The sequence below is a fragment of the Calidris pugnax genome, unplaced genomic scaffold (genome assembly GCF_001431845.1).
Source record: "Calidris pugnax isolate Ruff unplaced genomic scaffold, ASM143184v1 scaffold44, whole genome shotgun sequence".
NCBI classification, from domain to species: domain Eukaryota; kingdom Metazoa; phylum Chordata; class Aves; order Charadriiformes; family Scolopacidae; genus Calidris; species Calidris pugnax.
In genome coordinates this window covers 28,557,770-28,580,678 of record NW_015094506.1, presented here as the reverse complement: position 1 = coordinate 28,580,678, position 22,909 = coordinate 28,557,770, and the positions used below count along the sequence as shown (strand labels likewise).

The following is a 22,909-nucleotide window of genomic DNA, read 5'->3' as shown; positions in this document are numbered from 1 at the left end:
GAGAAAAAAAAGCTGTCTGAATTTCTGAATCAGAACTAAGCAAGTAAGTTGGTAGCAGAAACGAAATCTAGGATGGATGGGGGTAAGAAAGGAAAATTTTTAGCTTGTATGGCCCTTCTAGAACTAGAAAGGCATAGGCTTAAAGACATTAGCCTTCTCAATTCGAACTTAAGCTCTTCTGCTGTCCCTTTCTTCTCTGCCTGGAAGGAAACCTTATATGAGTTGTAAATTGCTTTTGACTTCCTGCTTACAACTGGTATTTCATTGAGCGTTATTTCACTAAGCAGATGGTATGACTTAAAATCTAACAATACTGTAAAGTGTGAAAAAATCAAGTTATGTATTTCAGTGTTCCTCTTATTAGTGCACAATTTCAGTTTACGTTCTGATTTTAATTCTTTCCATTGATAGCTTTTTAAGCTCTACCGTGGTTCTGAGCTCATAAAAAGAATAAGAGATGCCACAGCAGTAAGATTAAACCCAGAGGACAACTGCAAAAGAAATTCCCTTGAGGATAAAGCAATGTCTCCTATCAACAGTGTATGCTATTTTATTGTATTATAGCTTCTGTTGGTGACTTGGTTAGTAAAGAGCAAGGCAAATTAATTTCTTTAGCAGTTTTTTAACCATTGTGGTTTTGTCCTCCAGTGTTCTCCAGTGTTCCTTATTGTTCTGCAGTTCTCTGAGTTTTAAAAGAATTGTTTTTATAGTACATATTAATTTAAAAATATTAGTATTTATTTTTAAAAAGCTCTGTTGCAGACCTGTGACAGAAAGCACTACAAAGGGTGACTGAACCAGAGACCTTCAACAAAGACAGCATAGGATTCTATCACTTCAATGTAAAGAAAGCATCTATTACATTTCCATCATATTAATTCATACAGTGGCATTAGCCTTAACTACTAGAAAGCAATAATAGCACGTTTTGAGTAAAAAGATGTACCTGGGTAACACACAGATTTTCTCATGGTGTTCATTAAAAGGCGTTGTGATCTCATTAGCCCTGTAATGTGCATAAATAATACTGAAGTTTAAAGACTGACGGATAAATGAGTATAAGATGAAGTAGTGAAAAATGTATTAGCTTAAGAGATAATAAACAGAAGCATTGATACAGAGAAACAGCTAGAATTTTATCAAAAAAAAAAAAAGAAACAAAAAAAGCCCAGTATACTTTCATATTTTTAATTAATTTATAAGGAGATGGAATAATTATACTCAGCTGTATAAAAGGTCTACATAAGTGAGAGTTAAAGGGGAAGGGTTCCATGGACGGTAGGATAGTGCTACTACATCAGCCAGATTCTGAGAAGAGTTCTTCCATTTTATTCTGTTTCCCTTTTTTGTTTAGCATCTTTTTTTTTTTTTTTCCCCCCTCTCACTTCCTCCTCCACCCCCAGCCTCCCCAGTATGGTACATGTTGTTATCCCCAAAACATTTTAGTCACACAGTACCTGAAATAAGCTAATAAGTTTTGGCATTTTTTTAAAGCTAAAAATGGAGTAACACAACAGATATTCCAAGCCTAAGCACTGCCTGAAATCCTGAAATGTGGTCGTCTTCCATCTGGCCAAGCAAAACTGGAAAGGAAGCTGCCTTAGCCTTTGGAGCTGTTCCAAGCTGCTCCTTAACTGCTTGAATGGGTCAGTGTTAAGCTATGTGAAGCACTTTTCTTCCTCTTCTCACCTTTCCACCCACTCTTTCCTTGAATTGAGAGTACATCAAAGTCTGTCTGTGCTTCTGTATGAAAAATAGCTACATAAACAACATGATTTTTAACTTCTATGCAGTGCTTAGGCAATTATTTGTTTTAACATCATTTCTGAATTTTCAGACTTGTGTGAAATGCAGTCAGGTCATTCAATGCATTCATTTCATCTTTCTGATGAATTTTACTTTGAATTTTACTTTTAAGTCCAATTCACAGGACCAGAGAATGGATGATGAGTGTTAACAGACATTAGATCCAGTATTCTCAGACACACAGAGCTAGAATGAAGTCTAGTTCATTTTTCCTTACTCAGACTCTTTGGATAAAGCCCTTTCATATGATCTTACCAACACTGTTTCACAAACACCATTCTTTTCTGTTTCACTTATTTTAATTACTAGAAAGTAAGGGCTTAGGATGTGGTTCACCTTTGTAAGCCATAAAGAACCAAATATATTTTCAGTACTACAGCTGTTTATTATAGTAGAACTAGATGCTAAATTTTCTGACTTAAACTTTCACATCATCTGAAAATCTGTCTTCTACCCAGGCATGGTATTTAAATGCTTTTGAATTCTTTCAGAATCCAAAGGTGGTCATCTTTCATGTCCTTCATGCTTGCCTTGTCCAGATTACACTTCTCTTACTGCACCTCTCTTTCCATAATTATGCTTTTTCTGTGGGATGTCCTTTATTTTTTTTATGGACAGCTGGCTAGCAAGGTGCTACATGGCAAATCCTGCATAACTGTCTTCATGCTGATTTTTATCTCAGATTCTAAATCCACCACTGCACACTCAAGATACCTTGAATTACCTTGTTTCAACCCTGGGGTAAGAGTCTTTGTGTATGTAGCAGACTGTTACCCTTATGTTCTTGGGTTTAATGGTACCTCAGTGGAAAATGCAAGGTAATCAAGATTTTATCTCTGTTAAAGTATCCAAGATTAATTGAAAAGAATATATGTGCAGAAATATGTCTTTATATAAACAGAATCCTAAATGTTCCTGTTTAAAATAGCTGCGATTAGTATTACAGTCTTAGTCCTTAATTATAGCTTATATCAGAAATACGAGAGAGATTTTTGTTAAGAGTCGTTATTCTAAAAGTGCACAGCAATTGTCATGTGAAGTTCATCAGCCAGGTCATGTATGATAGTTTGTAGTTTGATCTTTTGTAGTTTATATGGAAATGCTTGCTCTTATCCATCTTATCACTTCCAGCTAGTACACTATCTAACAAGTTGGGTTGCTTTTGAACTGCAGAAGTAAATGAAGCATAACATTGCTAGACATTCTCAATAGTACCATGATTTTTGTAAAGTGCATCAGCACAGTACGCATTAATTGTAAATAATAATTTATGCCAAAGGCTTCAGTATTGTAGTACAGTGGCAGAAAGATGGGGATCTTTTGAGGATTTTTTTAATGGATTGGGAACTGACATTAATTAATCAACATAATGTCTTCTCTGAACATGAACCATGCTAGTTTCTTATTAACTTAAGTCTGTTTCTTCAGGGTCAATATTTCTAAATAATTGAAAGAACAGAGATGGTCAAAATGTGAAAAAGATTGTAAAACATCTGTGAAAATTCAGAATAGTGAATATAATGGGATTTGTTTCTTGGCTTGAAAGTTTGGGACTCTAAAGGACCCTGTATGAAGACTGGGTTTTGTATTGGTTTATCAGTCAGTTATAAATTTAAATCTGAATGAAAAGCACTCTGGCAGTTCTGATTTAGGACTCTTCAAATATGTAAAAATACTTATTTTGATAATGGAAATTTAGTGGATTTCTTTTACGGTCAGCCTGCATATTCTGGTCCTATGTTTTTGTTGAAATTGTAGTCCTTTTGCAAAGTGTAGGAAATAGTTGAATGAGAGTTATGTGCAGGGTTGAGGTTAGTTCATAAAGATTTTATGTGTGATTCTAGATGTATATGCTGGAATCATGCCTGAACTGAACTGTAGCTGTTTGCTTTAACCCTCACCTTTCCATAATATATATATTTTTATATGCATGTGTATTTGTGTACACACATGCATGCCCTTTCTCTGGGAACATTCCAGTCTGACTTCCTGTTCTAGTCACTGTAAATGTTTGAGGGGATTGTAAAGTGTGTTAATTTATTAATAAGGTACTAAATTATTTTTACAATTCTTCTGATATAATAATTTAGAAAGAGATTTCTAGATGCCTGAATTCTTACTCTTATTTGTGCTGCAGATAAGCTGATGCCAGGTTTGTTAAATTTCTGCAAAAAAGCAAGCGGTTCAAAACAAATAGCAATATTTACATTCAGGTCAATCGTGCTATGCTATCTGGTTCCACTCTGTCAAGTAGGAAAAACCAGTGCAGCTGTTGGTAGATGGGGGAAGAGGATTAATATTCTTTGTGGTTCAAAAGAGGAACACATTAACATTCAAAGGGATTTAATCCCTGTAACATGCTTCTCTAGGAACTGTGCAAGTCAAGAGAGACCAGGTCATGATGTTACAATATAAAAGCTGTATTGCTGTGTATGTCAGCTTTTTTACATTAAAATCTATTTATGAAGCACTGAGAGTTTCTTAACCTCTCTGCCATCCTGTTAAAACCAGTGATTTTATTTTTATTTTTGCTAGTTCCCACAGAGGGGTGTTGTTTCTTTTATATATTCTTCTTCTTTTTTTCTTTTTTTTTTTTCCTGTAGTGTGAAAAGCATTAGGGGTACTCAATAATTGTCACTTCAGTAGACAGTACAGTATGCTGAGGAAATTGCCAATTAATTAAAAGAGCAATTCAAGATTTAACAAAATCATTATGCACACTTCATTTACTAGGTTTTACAGTAAAAACTAAATTTGTCCCACAGGATTAATTAGAAGGGCAGCAGTGGTTGCGTGGGTGGGTGTGCGTGCGCGGTGCTGGTGAGTTTAACAAAGCCACAGATTTTTTTCTCAAAATAAAATACAATCAATTTAATACAAAGGACTTGATGACCTTTTTCCTGATCGCTTCGCATGATTTCATTTCTGTATTGCAATTCCGTTTAATAGAATGCTGGTGTTCAAATAATCATATTTTCTTTGAGCAAGATCAGATACTAAAGTGGTTAAATTGGCATCTAATCTCTTAGTGGAGTTTTAATAATGCAGGTGTAACGTGATGTGTGGTTAGAATACAACCTAGAAATAAAAAACATGTATCGTACAATAATATGATGTAACTAAAGTTTCAAGTCTCACCTTCATTCAAAAAAGATAATACACAGGTTCTCTATATTTTTCAGCCTCTTCCCTTCCTTTTATTAGGCAGTAAATCTGTAAAGCCATTTCATCTTTGTAGCTTGTTACAGTAGAGGCCTTCAAAAGTGAGTCGCTTAGTGGATCCTACCCTAATTGGTTTTACACGGTAGCTTTTAAAATTAGATTCAAGGGTGCTTCCCAGGCTCTAAGAAGACATAGAATATAGGTCACATTGAAGTTCTTTTCATTCTTAGGATATGCCACGGTGATCAGTATGCACCAGAGCTTATACAGACTGTGCTTTAATAGGTGTATCTTGTTCTCACAATGATAGAAACAAATATTTCTTTGTTTCTCTGTCTACTTGTTGCCATACACGTTTTCCTACAGCCTTGGAGGCAATGTCGCCTACTGTTTAAGGAGGAGGGAGTTTACTGGGATGTGTTAGCTATATGAATATGTGCATTTCTTCTCTTACAGATTCTGGAGGTTTGGTTAGCAGCTCCTAAGGTGGACACGCGTGATGCAGTTTACCAGTTGGTGAAACTGCTGTGGTTACTGCACCCGTTGTATTTTGCAGAGCATGCTGCTTGCAATGTTCCCCTCTGGGACTTGCTAAGTGAGGTGTTACTGGAAGATTTGTTTAGTGAAATGAAATTGAGAGTATGTTTTATTTAGGCATTTAACTTCGATGCGTTATAATTTTTATCTCCAGTGATTCAGATTGATGCTCTGCTAATGTAATTTTCAGAGAGCTTATTTTAAAAAAAGCAACCCTCACGCCCAAATGGGCTGTATTACATTTAACTGTTTTTTTGCTTAGACTTCTGAGTCCATATATCTTTAGTCACACTGTTTACCAGCTAATATTTGCTATAAAATAAATCTTCTAAAATCAGAGGAGGATTGTATAGTGAAAGATTAAGAAATTAATCAATTCAGTAATCTCTGTACAGACAATCTAGGTTGCTGCTTTCAAGTGCTGATGTTACCAGCCACCATTTTTTAGGTCAAAAAGAAAAATTTATTGTCGATTCTTGATAGCTTGTAATTTTTATTTTCCCAGGTTATCTATCTATCTAATATCTGAAGGGAGCCTACTGGAGAACTGGCAAGGGACTCTTTGTCAGGAAGTGTAGTGACAGCACAAGGGGTAATGGTTTTAAATTGGGGAGATTTAGATTAGATACCAGAAAGAAATTCTTTCCTGTGAGGGTGGTGAGACACTGGAACAGGTTGCCCAGGGAAGCTGTGGATGCCCCATCCCTGGAGGTGTTCAAGGCCAGGCTGGATGGGGCTTTGAGCAACCTGGTCTGGTGGGAGGTGTCCCTGCCCAGGGCAGGGGGGTTGGAACTAGGTGGGCTTTAAGGTCCCTTCCAACTCTAACCATTCAGTGATTCTATGATCTGTGTAATACTGACTTGAATGGGGCCGTATTTCCATACAAAATAGCCTTGTGATAATCATTGCAAATAAAAGCCTAAGAATGTAGGGAGGCTACACTGTTACCTCTTCCCTTAAGGAAAGCTTATTTATGATGTGTAGTGGTTTGGTGCTTAATGCGAGCAATCACTTCAGGGATCGTCAGCTACTCAGCTACTGATTTGCAATCTCTGTTGTAGTTTAGGAGACTGCTCTCGTTGATACAGGTCTTAGTATGATGATAGGAATAATTTTCACCATATATGCAAAATGTGCATAAAGTTAATTGGTTTGATACCCAGTGCATTGCCATTAATCAAATAGCACAATGTCTAAGCCCTATTTCCTGTGCTGAGCTTCTCTTGCAATACAAAGATTAATCTATAGTGTTACAGTGTTAATTTGCAAATTCCAAATCAGTTGGCAATCTCTTCAAAGATTATTTACCTTGCAATGTTTCTTTTACTGGGGTATATTTATGCTTCTGTTTTATAGCAGCAGATGTATTTTAGGGTTTTGGCTACAGAATTTAGAATTATTTCAGCTGGTGTTTCCTTAGGAAAAAACAATAAGGGAGTCTAGAACAAAACAGTTTCCCCCAGGTCAAATTCGGTCCTCTGTCATGGATGCCGACTGCATCATAGACTTTAGTTCATAAACATGTAAAGCTGTCTTGGCTGCTGCTACCCTTGTACAAGGTTATTTCAAGAATATACTTCATTTTTTTTTTCATGGTTAGAGAACTTCTGATTTTCACTCTTAAGTGTATTTGTAGCTAATAGATACAAATTGCCCTTGTGCCAGTAACATTCTCTGGTTTAATTACCTTATCTTCTTGTAGTCTGTCTCAGTCTTGCAAAATAGGCTCTGTGTTCTCCTGATCATCCTAACGGTCCTTTGTTGCACCTGCTGCAGTTTGAGTAATCGTTCATGAAACCAGACTATTCAGTGTGTTTTGGCATGACCCAAGACATACTGTGCAAACTTGAATGATATTCCAAATTCAAAATTAGCATTTCTAAATTAGAAGCAAAATTCAGAGGAGTCAATGAATGATCGGGCTGAAACACTGTATTGTAGGTGATGTCTTAACTGTGTCGTGTATTTCCTGTTTCAGAGGAAGATACAACTTGGAATTACAGTTGCCTTTTTCAATAGCTACTTCACATATAGGTAGTTGAATCATTCTGTGATAGTGCTCTACTCAGATCTTTATTGTGATTGGTCTGATTCCAACTTCGTTCTGAAGAGCATAGCTTTGTGTTTATGAGCACTTTGCTTGGCTACATGTCCTCTCCTTTGGGTTTTCTTAGACCTTAGACTCATTCTCTATTTACAGTAAGGTTTTTGTATTTGTAAAGTCTCTACAGTAACAGATTTCATTAGCAGTTGAAGACTTTTGAGCCCCAAACCAGCCATTGACTAACTCTGGTAGAAAACAGTCCCAGCTAAAGAGTTCTCCATTCAATATACGCTGTTGTCCCATCTGATCAGCCAGTTCTTTTTCCACTGTAGTCCCTTTCATCACTCCCAGTGGTCTGATATGTAAGAAGCTTTATACATCCAGATTTTCTTAATCTAAAAATTTCTGTTTCAGTTTTTATCTGCCTTTGATAAACCGCTCTTGTATTTTGTGTTGTAGGCATGTATTTCTTAATTTAGAGTACTAGTGAAAGTGCAGAACTTTTCCCTTCAGTTCTTATTCCCCCTTTCCCTGCACCCACCATGGATACAAATACTAGGTAGTTAATATCCAAATCCTGAACATGTCACATCAGTTATCTCCAATAATTAGTCTCTTTATTTCTTAAATTTTCTCCATTTTAACATCAAATCCTTTAGTTATAAACCTGCTTCTTTTTAGTTGCAATTAAATGACATCTCATTTTTGAGTCAAAAAATCAAGAATAAAATTGTATTAAGAAATGGCTTACATAGTTTTATAAAACAAGAGGTTTTAAGGGAAATCCAATTTCAGTTTGAATTTACAATATGAAAGATAAAAAAAATTCGTGGAGTGTTTAATATATTTAGTTTTAGAAGTTGCCTGTAGAGTTACTTTAAACTATTGTGATTATTGTGTGGTTTCAAACAGATGAATGACCAGCAGATTTTGAGTAGCATTTATCAGTGATACATCCAATAATATCAGTCACCTGGATTCCCTACTAATCTTCATAGTCCTCTGTATTTTTCTCAAAGCATTTTTAATATCCTGTCATTTTACTATTCCTTAGCAAATTGATAGCTAAAAGCATAGGCCAATTAGTTAGCAAAACTTATATCAATAATTAATATTAATAACAACCAGGTTATTGCTGTAAAAATATACTGACTCTTAAGAATATTTACATTATTAGCTTAGGAAATGAAATTTATAGGATTTTGAAATTTTGAAAATCTAACATGGTCAGTTCTCATAAGGATTAGGATATCTCTGGATTTGGGATTTCCTGCTCACCTGTGGAGGTTTTACAGTAATGTGATTCTTTTGTGTAACTACTAGAGTTTTTTCCTTAGTCTGATATATCCCATCATAGCATTTTTATATGCTTTCTAAGTTAAATGTTGTCAGAAAGGACAAACCTTCTCAATTTTAGCCATCTAGCATTACCTGAATCCAGAAATTCTGATCCTGATGAATCCTGAATTCAGATCCATGGGGTTTTTTGCTTGGTTTTCTTTGTTTGTTAGGGACTTTTTTCCTTTTTTTTTTTTTTTTTTTTTTGATGTGTGTGTGTGCATGCTCTTGAACCTTGCCTGCGCTTCACAAACATGACAGGGAGAACTGGAGCTCAGGCCTGTGTTTGGGGCCAGTATAGATTCAACCACAGGCCAGCTTTTTTCTCTTAGGTTGCACACTGATCCTCACTGGTAATACTGCAGGCAATTCATCATATGGGAACCACAGTTAAAATACTATTTTGGTGATTGTCCTGTTGTTCATTGCAGAATTCATGTAATCAAATCTGCAGTGCACAGCTTGTGCTTTTAATGACAGTATATTTTATTGCCCAGTAATTCTTTCTTTCATGATGTCTGCTAATATGTAGCAAATCTTCACCAGTGCAGTGTAAGAGTACGTTTTCCATATCTGACACAAAAACATGAATTCAGTAATGTCTTCAGAGCAGCTGGTCATTTTCTGTGAAATTAATGACTAGCTGGGATAAGTTAATAATTTAAAATAATCACCTAGCGGTCTACCTCAGCCAACCATTTTTGACAGAAATGTCAAGAGCAAACATGGCTAGTGTAGGGTAAAATATGTAAAATATATTATTAATTGTTTAGCTTGTAATAGCAATACTATTGATAGCATTTAGCATAACATTTCTGTATATGCAAATGGTGTAATAGGGTGTTTCTAATATTTAGGAAAAAATTATGAATATTGCATGGGAGAAGAGCTGTTTGGAAAAGGAAGCTTTTCAGTAACCTTTTAAACTTTGGTAATTTTTTTTTTTTAATATTTTATGTGTTGTCATCTCAGTACAAAGTGTTCTCTTTTTGCAACTAGTGTACTAGAAACATAAATCTAGCTAATGTACCTTCTGGGTTTTTTTTTTTAAACTGTCAAAGACAGCAGTAATGGAAACTTTAATTTTAGTGTCATTCAGTAATATAAATACAAGTGCATTTAATTTTCATTTTCTGTACAAACATTTTCTGAAGAATTTTTCCATTAACGAGTTTAAGGGGAATTGCTTTATTGAGCAGTTACTTGTCACATTTCTGGAGTGTTTGTTTTTCTAGTGTCTGAAGAGAAATTGAAATTTTGAAATAGCCTTACGAAGTAATGAGCAGAAGATGTTTATTTCAGGAATTTAAAGAAGCATTTCTGCCTCTTCTTAAGTAATGGCATCAGTTCATTCTGAAATTGTTAGAAATTTGGTGTATAGGAGGATTTCATTAGTATCTGTCACCTCTGGGCATCAGCATAGTGCAGAATACATCATAAATTGTATGTGGTTGACGCAATAGCATTCCTGTTAGCATGATTATGAAGCAAGGATGTATCTTTCTAAATAAATTGCATGAAATATGTGTATAAAGAGATAACAGTAGATCATTGTGTGCTTTGTAGAAAATTATCTAATTTATTTTAAAAAATCTTTTCTCACTTATCTCATGCAGTGAAGTGGATCAAACCCACCATTAGAATGAAGCTAAACCAAATTGTTCTAGTGCACTGTACATTTTAGAGAATTCTTGGAAATATTGTTACCACCTGTTCCTGTCATCAAGTTAAATAGGAAATAGTTCTACTTCTGTGCTGTTTCATGTTTATAACACATTATCTATTTTCTGGGGTCAGAGTAGTTTGTGCAGGGACATAAAGATTTCCTGTGCTTGCTGGGAGCTTCTCTTCAACAGTTTCATCCTTGGTAATACTGTGACCTGACTGAGTATTCACAAGAGGAGACCCATAATTAATGTAATATTTCAAACATTTCTGTATGTATTTAACAGAACAAGTTAATGTAACCTTTGTATTGGGGACAGTATATTTGTGCCGAGCACTATAGGGACTAGTTTATTTCATGGTCAAATCTGAATATATAGATTCCTTTTTCACAAAGTGTATTTTAAAAACTGTGGTTTGGTAGCCCAATGATGTTTGACTGAGCCTGAAAGCTTTATATGTGAATATAGTGACATTCTCATAATGGCACCTGGTACTTAGTGCAATGAGAGGTCAGGATGTGAATCTCAAAATTGTCTTTACAAGTAGATCTTACAGGTAGTAAAATAACTCTCCTGTTTCTCATTCCTGTCTTCTACTCTGAGGACATTTTGCTGCCGCTTATGTAAATGTATTGAGCTGATTTTAGAGAATGATTCAGCAAGGGATACCTATTTTACTTACGGTAACTATAGTTAATGTTTTTGGAGTAGTCATTTTATCTAAGAAGTAACCCTTTGTAATATGCAGCAGCTCTTCAAACTTATCATTTGAAGCAAATCTCTACCCTTAATCTGCACATTTATTGTCTGTATGTTGACTTCAAACATGGAATTTGAAAAATATTTTTCAAAAGTCCATTCAGAATCTTAGCCTGTCTTGTCCTAGCCGGTGATAGCTTTGTACTAATTCTGTCTCCACTTTTTCACAAAGACAATGAAAGTAAACAGCAGAGCAAGGCTGTAAAAGCGAACTAAAATGCAAGGCATGTCTGCATAGGCAGTGAGGTGAAATGGTTACTATGGAGCCAGCAAACTCAGCTTCCAAATATCAGACTTGGCTTTCTTAAGTTATATATCATTCACCCAGTGCTAGATAATTTTCTGCACAAAGCTTAGCATCATTTAAGTGCAACTGTGCAGCACAGATTTTACACAGAACCGGTACAAGGCACAGCTTGAGTCTGACAGAATTAGGAAATGCAATGATAGGCTAGGAATGTACAGAGTATTCTGAACTAGTTAGATACAACTGCCCATGGTGAAGTATTGTTCAGACTGATTTTTTTCAATATCTTAAGTTTAAATAATTGCTTCTAAGGTTTTGACTGAAGTATGAGTGGTGACTTTATGCATATTCATCATAATTATTTAAAAGGGACAAGATTTTTCGGAAGATTCAGTGCAGCCAGGCTCCAAGTGGTCTGGAGTGTTTGCTTTCGTTGAGACTTCTTAATATGTTTCCTTCTGATTGTAGAATGTGCCTCCATCTATTTCATAATGTTTAACCAGGCCTTTCTTTATCCCTAGAACTGGGAAAGCAGGGCATCTTTACCACAGAGTTTTCACTGGAGCATATGCCTGCAAAGAGTGCATTTTTTTCTGCTTTAAATAATTTAAATATTTATCTGGTAGTCTAATCATGAGGGAGCCTTCCCTGGCTACTCTGCAACTATCAGAAAGCTTAGAGAAAACGCTAGCTGCAGCTTCAGTCTTCTGGCTAACAACCAGCAAGCCCTAAAAATATGGTTACAGTTGCATGGGGAATTTTTTGGAAAAATCTGTATGAAAGAAACCATTTCACTGAGTTCACTTGGGAATTAGCTGATAAAATATTAAACAAAACATAATAATTGAATGTTTACCACTTAGCCTTTAGCAAAAGACTAAAAGTAATCTCCCAGTACCTGAGTTCACTGCTTTGCTATCACTAACAAGCTTGGGTTTACATGTCTTAAGCTCCATTTTAAGATTAATTTATTTAATTACTTCCACTATTTTTATTAGAAATGTTTAAAAAAGCCTTCTTTCCTATTGTTTACCTGCATGATGCGAGGAGAATTATAAACCCTTTTTCAGCACTTACTTACATTAACTTACATTAACATAGGGCACTTTGTGTTCAGTGTACTGCCAGCAAATTAAGTTGACTCAAGTGTGGAGGGGTTTTGCAAAGATCGGAATATGAAGGCTGTAGCAGCACAGAGGAATGCAAAAGGGAAGGGGTGACTCATGTATGTTTGGGAAGTGAAAAAGAGTTTGCATTTGGATTGAGAACTAGCTAAATGAAGAGAGATGGTGAAATGTAGGGAAGGCCAGACAATCTGAGAATGGGAGAACAGTGAGAATGAGGGGTCTACTCTGGCCCTTTGCCCAACACTGAGTCCTGAGTCAGAACTCAGGACAATTGCACATGTTTGTGGATGTTGGTCAGTAGTTTAGTCATTTGAAGAGTTCCTGTAAGTTACTCCTTCAGTTACAGATTCCAAGGTATTAGTCACATATGGAAAATTCATGTTTGCATTTTCCACAAGACTTAGATTGGACTGACAAAGTTCAGTTTCTTATAGGAATGGCTTTTAAAATGTAATACCATTTTGTAGCTAAAATAACATGCATCTATGATTCATATAGTATTTTTTTTTAATGGAGTAGAGCCTTAGGAAAATCAGAGGAGGACAAGGCATCAAGAGGACATCTGGTCCAGCCTCCTGTTCAAAGCAGGATAAACCTCAAAGTTAAGCCGAGTTGCTCAAGGCTTTGCCCAGTTGAGTTTTGAAAATATCCAAGGATGGAGATTGTCTGGCTCTTATCCTGCACTTTTTGAAAGAGTCTGTATGTGTCTTCTCCCCCTTTAATTAGTGGAAGACTCTGATTGGATTCCTCCTTGGCTTTCTCTTTTTCCATGTTATGCAAACCCAGTTCCCTGCATCTCTTTTCATATGCTACGTGCTCCAGCCCCCAAACTATCTTCGTGGTTCTTTGGTTCTATTCTAGTTTTTCAGTACCTTGTTCCAGGGTGTCGAAAAGTGGACACAGTATTCCCAGTTTGACCTCATGAGTACTGAATAAAAGTGGATAATCATTTCACTTGACCTACTGGTTTTGCTTTTAGCTGAAGTGTACCTTAATAGTGTAGTAGTTAATCTAATACACAGTTCATATCGTCTCTCTTTTTCTGTGTGCACACAGACAGTACCATACCATAGCAAAATGTCTAATAATAAAAATGGAGGGACATCTGAAGACATTCCAGTCTGTTAAAAAGGAACTGATAAATTAATTAGGAACTGAAAAGGTTTAGGGCTGTGCATATAATCAGCATTGCTTTGTAGAATTCGAATTCCATCTGAAGCTTATGGTATAATTTAAAATACCACTTTTTATCAACAAGATTTTTGTACCATTGTATGTGGTATAAAGATCCTTTTTTGTTTGTATTATTTTGTTTATATGAAGGCTTTAGGAGATCAGAATTGTGCTACATTAATGTGGGTTCATGAAATACATGCTTTTCAAATTATGTTCGGAAAACATATTCCATAAAACAGATAGTGGACACAAAGAATGCAACAATTTTCATACATTTTGAAGGTTTCATTCTCTCACTGCATTTTGCAAATCTCCCTAATGTTGGCATTTGCTGATCACCATAGTCAAAATCATTCTAAAATGTGTTATTGTGTAATTACTTTTTTTTTATTTATTTATTCATGGAAAGTCAGACACATGAAACTTTCCCCACAGTCATTCTGTGGAGTAGTGGTGCAGCTTGTCACTAATACACCTCATTTCCCTAATCTTTTGAACAATCGTCATATTTTTCCCCATAGCACATCACAACTATCCACTTTGCTGCATTTCTAAAAGTATTTTACTGGTGTTTACTCCTGTTTGTTTCCCAGCCATGAATATCTTTCAGTCCATGGCCTGAATCAATACATTTAATTGTTTGGGTTAAATTTTTTGCTTCTGGATTACTGTTCTTGGTTTGTTATTCTCCCCTCCTGCAGAAGCATGCTGGGAAGATCCTAACTTTACCATTGTACTAACAGAAAAAATTAAGATTGAGAGATAGGTGGATCAAAGACATAAGATTTTACCAAGAAAACAGAACATTTGAAATTGAATGGACTCATAAAATGAATTACTTCTTTCTGAAAATAGAGACAAACAAGAGTTCAGATTTTGGGCAACAGGCATCTGTGTACCCATAGATCGGATAATATTTGCCTTGTTCACTTTCAGCTTAACTGCATGAAACTTTAAAGCAGCAAGAAAGCTCGTAGAAACTAATATGGAAGAGAAAGCTATTGCATTAGTCACCAAGACATTCCATGCTGCTAGCAGTCGTTCAGTCTTGTGGTTATATTGCATTTTGGTTAATGTATTTTTATAAACTTCATTTGAAAACTGTGTGCTTACAATAAAAATATTTTAATTGATAAGTTATAAATAATTCAGATTCATTTTTATATGTAGAGGATAATTTCAACAAAATCAGGAAAAAAAAATTAAAAATTTAGCAGTTGTCCAAAATGAATTGACAGGCTAAATATCTAGGAATTCAGAGTAAGAATCAGTGAAGATTCTTGTGACCTCATTATATCTTATGTACAAAACTGCAGAGCCAGTCACTTTGGAATTGTATTCCAGTGCCTCAAGGACAAGCGTGAAGAATGATGTGTCATGGTTTCATTTACTTTTCAAAAAATTTAGATCTGGCTTTCATATCTCTGTATTACTAGTTTAATAAGTTTCTCAGGAAGGACTTTTTGTCCGGTTTTATGAAGCTAGAGGAATTATTCAGAATCAGAAGGGTTGATTTCTATTTTTTAATCTTAGAACTGGAAAATTCTTTGTTGTTTACAGTGTTCTTAGAATTCGCATCCATGTGAAATCATTGCAACTAATTCTAAAACTTGTGCAATTTTTTTTTCCACAAGAATTCCAGCCGTTAACTTAATTAGCTCTAAGGTTTCTAGAGCTGCAGAATTAAATACATTATTGCAGTATTTCCTTCACTGGGTCCTTAATAGTCTGAACTAATAATGTTACTTACTGCTTCAGTAGTTTATCATTTTAAGTAAAAGAGCAATATGATGAACATCTTTGTTTAACAGATTAAGCTGGTTTGAAGCACAATATTGATTGGTATGTGATCATTATCAACCATTATCTGGAGGGGAAAAAAATAATCAATTGGCTTCCTTATTAAGTCCTACTTCTGCCTTTCCAAAAATGACGTATAGCTCTCTAAATGCTAGAAGTTATGTAAAAGGTGTCTAAATTGAAAAATATTAGGAATTAATATTTACTGTTAATTCCATAAGCCTAAATTGGAGAATGTTTAAATATGGAAGCCATTGCACAGAGCTGTTGGTATCATGACAGTACACGTTTGGTGTGTGTAGGTATGTGTACTGTACCTTTCTTTGATCTTTTATTTGTCGATATTACAAAAATATTGTAGTATTCTAGTATTATATACCTCCTAACTCTTGATAAAACTAATTTTCCCATGGTGTAGAAATCATGTTTAATTAAATTATATTGACAAGATCTGTGGCAATGATTTGGTGAGTATTTTTAATCTAGGATTTAAAGAAAAAAGGAAGCACTACAAAGATAACTATTTAGTTTTTAGCTTAAGATTCATGGGGAATTATATCAAGGACAAAAACACCCTTGTTTTCAGTTTTCTTTATAGAAGTTAATTTAACCATAAGCAAAGGATAATGGGCACTGAAGAGACCATTCATTTTAGCACTGTTTTGAGCAAAGTGGACAGTATCCAGAAGGAGTTCAAAGAGCTTTTTGTAGGTTGAAATGAAAGCTTATCTAAAAAAAAAAAACCACCAAAAAAAAAACCAACTCAAAAAAACCTCAGCTCAGTAATCCTGTTTTTACTTGTTCATCTCGCACAGCTGTAGTGAAAAGGAGTTTCTGTAAAGTGTTTATCAACTCCAAAACATTTCTTTTTATTCTAAGCTATTCCTGAGTAGTTTCTTTTTTTTTTATTGTTCTTGTAACGTGATGGTCAGGTGTGGCATATAGGGAGTTCGGGGAGCTTTAGGATATAAGGAGCTTTTGCATAATGCATATTGTTGTCAATATTGTGTTTCTTTTATATTTTACATGTAGTTTTTTGTGTAGATTTTTGAATGGCTATGAAGATCTGTGTCTTTGGTATTGTTAATGTTTTCAGCTTAAGTTTTGCCTTTGTAACTGCTTTTTTAAGGCATTCCCAATAGAGAATGTCCTGTTGAACTCAGAGTCCAAAGTAATCCATTTAATTGGGGTGATGATCATTTTACTTCCAAGAAGGGCTGAATGTACTTTTTGAGATTTGCTGGATCAAAATCTCTTTGTCTGAATCCTTCTTAGACTTGTTTTCAGTCATACTGATTCTTATTAGTCCTAAAGTATTGTATCGCAGCCTAATTACCAATGATTTTGACATGTTGCTAGCAAAAGATGTCTCTCCTCGCTTGCAGACTTATATGAGTAGCCTTTGTTCCTATTAGCCTTGGGCTGAATTCTGATCTTCAGACAACTTAAAGCTGCCCCATGTTCCCAGGGTCTGGTCATCAGGGGCAACCTGAGTCATCCTGATACCTGATGAAAGTACAATCCAGAAGAGCTCAAGCAATCTAGAAGATTTCTTGAGTGCATTGATGAGCTTCCTGGCACAGATGATGGAATAGCCAACAACGGAAGGTGCTTTGCTGTACCTGATGCTTAGGAAGAATAAAGAACTGGTCACGGACATGAAAGTTAAAGAAAGCCTTCGTTACAGTGACCATGAGATGATGGAGATCAAGACCTTAAGAAAAGGGAGCGGGAAAAAGTCAGGACTACAGTCCTGGATTTCATGAGAGCAGGCTTCATCCTCCTCAGAGGTCTGCTTGGAAGAATCCCATGGGTTATGGCCTTGAAGAGAGGAGGGGTCCAGGAGAGCTGGCTGATACTCAGTGATCACTTCCTCCAAGATCAAGAAAGGAGCATCCCAACAAGTAGGAAATCAAGCAAAGGTGGCAGACACGGATGAGCAAGAAGGTCCTAACTAAACTCAGACATAAAAACAAAGCGTACAATAGGTGGAAGCAGGAGCAGGTGACCCAGGAGGAGTATAGAGCTCCTGTGCAGTCTTGCAGAGATGAAGTCAGGAAAGCAAAAGCCAGCCTAGAGTTGAATCTGGAGAAGGATGTAAAGGGCAACAACAAAGGATTCTACAAGTATATAAACAAAAGAAACAGTAGGGAAGACATGGACCTGCTACTGAAAGGGGCAGGAGAGCTGGTGACAAATGACATGGAAAAGGCTGAGATGCTTAACACTGCCTTTGTCTCAGTCTTTAAATGTTTTTTTGGTAAAAATGCCCTTCAGGAATCCCATAATGCCTGATGTGTCGCACCCGAGTGCTGATGGAGCTGGCTAATGCCACTGTGAGGTGATTCTGGGTCATTTTTAAATTATCATGGTGATTGCAAGAGGTTGGCAGAGCAGATGTTATTTTTCAGGAAGGGCAAGAAGAAACCTCTGGGGAACTACAGGCTAGTTGGCCTCAGCCCAGTCCCTCAGGAGGTGATGGAAGAAATCTTCCACGAAAGGATTTTCAAAGTCGTGAAGGACAAGTAGGTGATCATGAGTAGTCAGCATGAATTTACAAAGGGGAGCTTATGATTGACCAACCTGGTAGCCTTCTGCAATGGGGTGACTAGCTTGGTGGACAAGTGGAAACCTGTGGATGTTGTTTACCTCAACTTCAGTAATGCCTTTGACGCTGTCTTCCATAACATCATCATAGACAAGCTGACAAAGTATGGATTAGATAAGTAGACAGTGAGATAGATTGCAAACCAGCTGAATGACCAGGCCCAGAGGGCTGGAATCAGTGTCACAAAGTCCAGTTGGAAGCAAGTCACTAGAGGTGTACACCAGTGGTCAGTGCTGAGGCCAATAGTATTTAAAATCTTCCTTAATGACCTAAATAATGGGACAGGGGTCACAGATGGTACAAATCTGAGAAATGGCTGGTACACCACATGGTTGGGCCACCACGCAGAGGAACCTCAACAGGTTGGGGAATTCTCATGAAGCTGAATGAGGCCAAAGGCAAACACGCATCTGGGGAGGGATAACCCATGCACCAGCCCATGCTGGGGACTGACGGGTTGTAAAGCACCTTGGCAGAGGACTTCGAGGTGCTGGTGGCCAAGCTGAACATGAGCCAGCAATGCACCCTTGTGGCAAAAAAGGCCAACAGCATCCTGGGCTGCATCAAGAGCAGACCAAGGGAGGTGAGCCTTCCTCTCTGCACTGCTGAGGCTGTGTCTGCCGTACTGTGTCCAGTTCCCCAGTACAAGAGAGACATGAGCATACTGGAGCAAGTCCAGTGCAGGTCCACAGAGATGATTAAGGAACTGGGACATTTCTCATACGAGGAGAGAGTGAGAGAGCTGGGACTACTCAGCCTAGAGAAGAGAAGGCTCAGGGTTGATCTTACTAATGTGTACAAATAAAGGGTGAGAGGGAATGAAGATGAAGGAGCAGTGCTCTTCCCAGTGGTACCTGCTGGAAGGAAAAAAGACAATGGTACATGAAATTCCATCTGAACACAAGAAAAGTTTTTAGTGTGAGGGTGGTCAAACATTGAAACAGGTTGCCCAGAGAGGCTTTGGAGTCTCCATTTCTGGAGATAACTCTAAAGCCCAACTGGACGTGACCTTGCTTGAGCAGGGGAATTGGACCAGAAAACTCAGTAGATTCCTTCCAATTTAACTGATTCTATGATTTTCCAACTCTTGCTCCAACCTGCAGCATCCTGTGTAATCACTGTGCTTATAAAGTAGCTTGGGCCAAGCTCAGCTTTTGTGATTGTTTATTTACTTACTTATTTTGGAATCTACAGGTAATGATTTGGATTTAGTTACAGAATATATCCATGTAATACTAGTAATAAACATTTTAGGATGCGGACTTTTTTGATTGTTTAAAAAGTTATCAATATACGTGTTTGTCTTACCTAAAAGGTCTTCAGAAGACAAAGTCATGACTTCTTCAGATATTCCAGTAAATGCTGCTGTTTTAGCCTACCCCTTCTACATGTAACACATAACATTTGTACTTATTTTTAATTTACAGGATGGAGGGCTGCTTCTAAATAACCCTTCTGCGCTGGCAGTTCATGAGTGCAAGTGTCTCTGGCCCAGCGTGCCGCTGCAGTGTCTGGTATCGCTGGGCACTGGGCGATACGAGAGTGAGGGAAAGACCAACGTCACGTACACCAGTTTGAAAGCCAAGCTCACAAATGTCATCAGCAGCGCAACTGACACAGAAGGTTGGTCTCTTTTAGTTCTTTTCTGTGTTTTTAACATGTGCTTTTCCAAGGACTAGACTGTGTCTGTCACTGGTCAGGACTCCCATCGCCGTCAGGAGGAACCAAGCATGTGTTTTCCAAACTAAACTCTGTTCCTAGATGGGAGTGCACTGGAGCTCTACCACTAGCAGTTTATATCTGTTTTGTTTTTATAAACAGGAAATATTGATACGCAGATGTTTGGTTTTTTACTCTTATAAAGGGAACTGCTAATGTAAAAAGCTAGGGGTCAAGAAATACTCTTACAGTCTAGATCCCTTGCTGCCTGATCTGTCAACTATCTTTAGTAAGAAAAAGCTGGATTGTGGGCCACCTTTGGTTTTTGCACAATCACGGAAAGGTAGTGGGAAGGAGAGACATCTGTTAAGGGAAAAATGTTTCATTGCAGCAGAAAAATCAGGCAAGAAATTTGACTGGGGAAAAGGAGGAAAGTTTATTGTGGAGACCAAAGGAGAGGAAATGGAAAGAGCAGAGAGTAGATTTGAGCAAATGGGAAGTTATATTCTGAAGTGAAAAGAAGAGAATATTAAATAGGGCAAGAAAGACTGGATGTGGTGAGACAAGAACAGAGACATTAGAGGAATTTACTGGAGGAGGGACCAAGCAGAGAGGATTTCAAGTTAACAAGAATCTTTTGCTGTGGTCTTACCCATGATGGTTTTTTCACTTTAAATTTTTTATATAACAGTAAAAGAAGGAGGAAGCGTGGTAAGAATGCAAAGAAAATTGAAATGAAAGAGAATGAGAGATGAAAGAAATAATGGAAATGGAATTTTAAGGAAGCCAACAAATAGAAATCTAAAAGGAGAGAGAAAATTGTTTATAAAAGAGAGGAAAAAAGAGAGAGAGGAACCTAAAATACGTTATGTAGCCAGTTTGTCACTGTACTAGTTAACTGAACTGTTACAATTTAACATGAACATTTTAAATTAAATGCACGTTAATTTCAAACCAAAAAAGTGTAGTAATACGTAAAAAATGAATTAGTTGCACACAAAAGAAAGCTTTCAACCTACATCTCTTTTACTGCAGTCCTTGAGATTAGAGCAGAATATATATCTATTGGTTTCATAATGCCTACTGCTGTTAGGACTGAGTGTAACAAATCATGGATAACTGGAATTGTTATGTACAGTATGTACATAACAATAAAAGTATGTATAGTAATAAAAGTAATAGTAGTAAAAGTTTTATTTTTTTACTTTTATAATAAATAAGAGTAAATATTATTTTATTACTTTTTTAGTAATAAAAATATGTACAGTACATTCCTGCTCTTCAGAATGCACTCTCATTTGCAACAGAATGGAATGTACATGTAATTACAAATCTGAATAGCTGTAAAACCTTCTTAATTGCCATACCAGTGGAGTTTTCTTAGAATAAAAGATAGAGCTTTTCCGGGATAAACAGAGCTACAGGGTCATTAGCAAACCTTCTAGTGAGAAAGGGGTTTGGGTAAGGCAGTGGTGGAGGAACATCTGCTCAGCAATGCTGCACAGTCACACTTCCTCTGTGGCTCCAGAGCACTTGTTGTTCAGAGCCTGACAGACTGTTTATCTCATGTAAATATTAACAGTTTCTTTCATTTGTTTCCAATGCAGAAGTTCACACCATGCTGGATGCGCTCTTACCTCCAGACACGTACTTCAGATTTAACCCTCTGATGAATGAGGACATTCCTCTGGATGAAAGTCGCAAAGAGAAGCTCAACCAGCTGCAGACGGATGGGATTCGCTATTTAGAACGAAATGAAGAAAAACTGCGAAAAGCTGCAAAAATATTAACACAAGAAAAAACAACTTTGCAGAGACTTCAGGACTGGATGAGATTAAAGGCTGACATGTATGAAGGCCTTCCATTTCTTTCCAAATTGTGAATATGTAATGCATGAAAGATCATAAATATAAATCTTGTACCAGAAAATCCATTTAGTACTGTAAAGCAGGAGTGTTTATTGGGAGTAAATGACATCTTTGCAAAGCTGTCAGAATTCAGAGAAGGCAATTCAGGGTGGCTGTTTTGTGCACACTTACTTGATACAAGGTTTTATGGTGTTACTTATTTTTTGAACTTTAGGGATCTTACTGTTGCTCTACTTTGTTAAAGTCAGTAAAATTGAAAATTATGAAAACAATTGTGTTACACATTTTTGGATGTATGTACCATAATTATGGTGGCAGTAAAACTTTATTTATCAACTATCAGACTTATTGAAAATTAACAAAAAATAAAATCCTCATTCACTTCAGTGTAGGCAATATACCTGTTATGCTCCTCCATAGCCAGTGAATTTCATAGAAATCCAATGTTCTTACAAAAATGTTGCCTGTGTTAATTGCACTTTTACATTTGAGAGATAACATTTAAATTCTTTTTTTTTTTATTTTCAGTGGGTTTTGTACATAACAGTGTTTGGATGACTACAAATGGCATATTAAATTATCAAAATTAACTGGTTTTAAGGACTTGCTGCTTATTGTTTTCATCGAGATAACTTCAGATTGGTTCATTCATTATTTGAAAATAATCCCATGCCCCAGAACTTTGCTTTAGCAGCTGTTCCTGTCACAGGATAAAGAAAATAAAATATTGAAATAGTTCTAAGTGAATCAGGAGCTCACTATAAAAGCTTCAGGTTTGGATGCCAAACTCTGGGTGTCTCTAGTCAAGAAAAAATTAGCGGTTGATACCTGAAATAATAAATTATGCATTTGCTTTTGTCTTTTAACTTTCATATATGCATCCTCTTGAAATTACTTTAGAGTTGTGGAGTTACATTTAGAGCTTACTACAGATCTTACTAGTCCTTCCTTGGCACCTTTCTGCTGGTGTGGAGGAGGGTGGTGTGGTGAGCGGGGACGGTGCAGCACGGCAAGGAAACGGCATTTTCCACACCAGGGAGGCACACGTGAGCTCTTCAGAGCAGAGTGACTGCAGCCACCTTGGAGTTGGATGCAGCGGCTGTGCCACACC

General features: G+C 36.6%; 1 protein-coding gene across 3 annotated transcripts in view; it reads left to right on the top strand.

Annotated features, from left to right (window-relative positions):
• Positions 1 to 22,670, top strand: part of PNPLA8 (patatin like phospholipase domain containing 8) — a 41,109-nt gene extending 18,439 nt beyond the window's left edge. Inside the window, exons 8-9 of one of the 3 annotated variants that reach the window (XM_014963845.1) lie at positions 19,699 to 19,894; positions 21,538 to 22,670. In XM_014963845.1, coding sequence (XP_014819331.1) covers positions 19,699 to 19,894; positions 21,538 to 21,812 — 471 coding nt within the window. In that variant the 3' untranslated portion in view covers positions 21,813 to 22,670. Of the gene's footprint in view, positions 1 to 17,131; positions 19,675 to 19,698; positions 19,895 to 21,537 lie in introns of those variants that run through there. The other 2 variants (XM_014963844.1, XM_014963846.1) reach the window with 2 other exon arrangements.
• Positions 22,671 to 22,909: the final 239 nt, after the last annotated feature.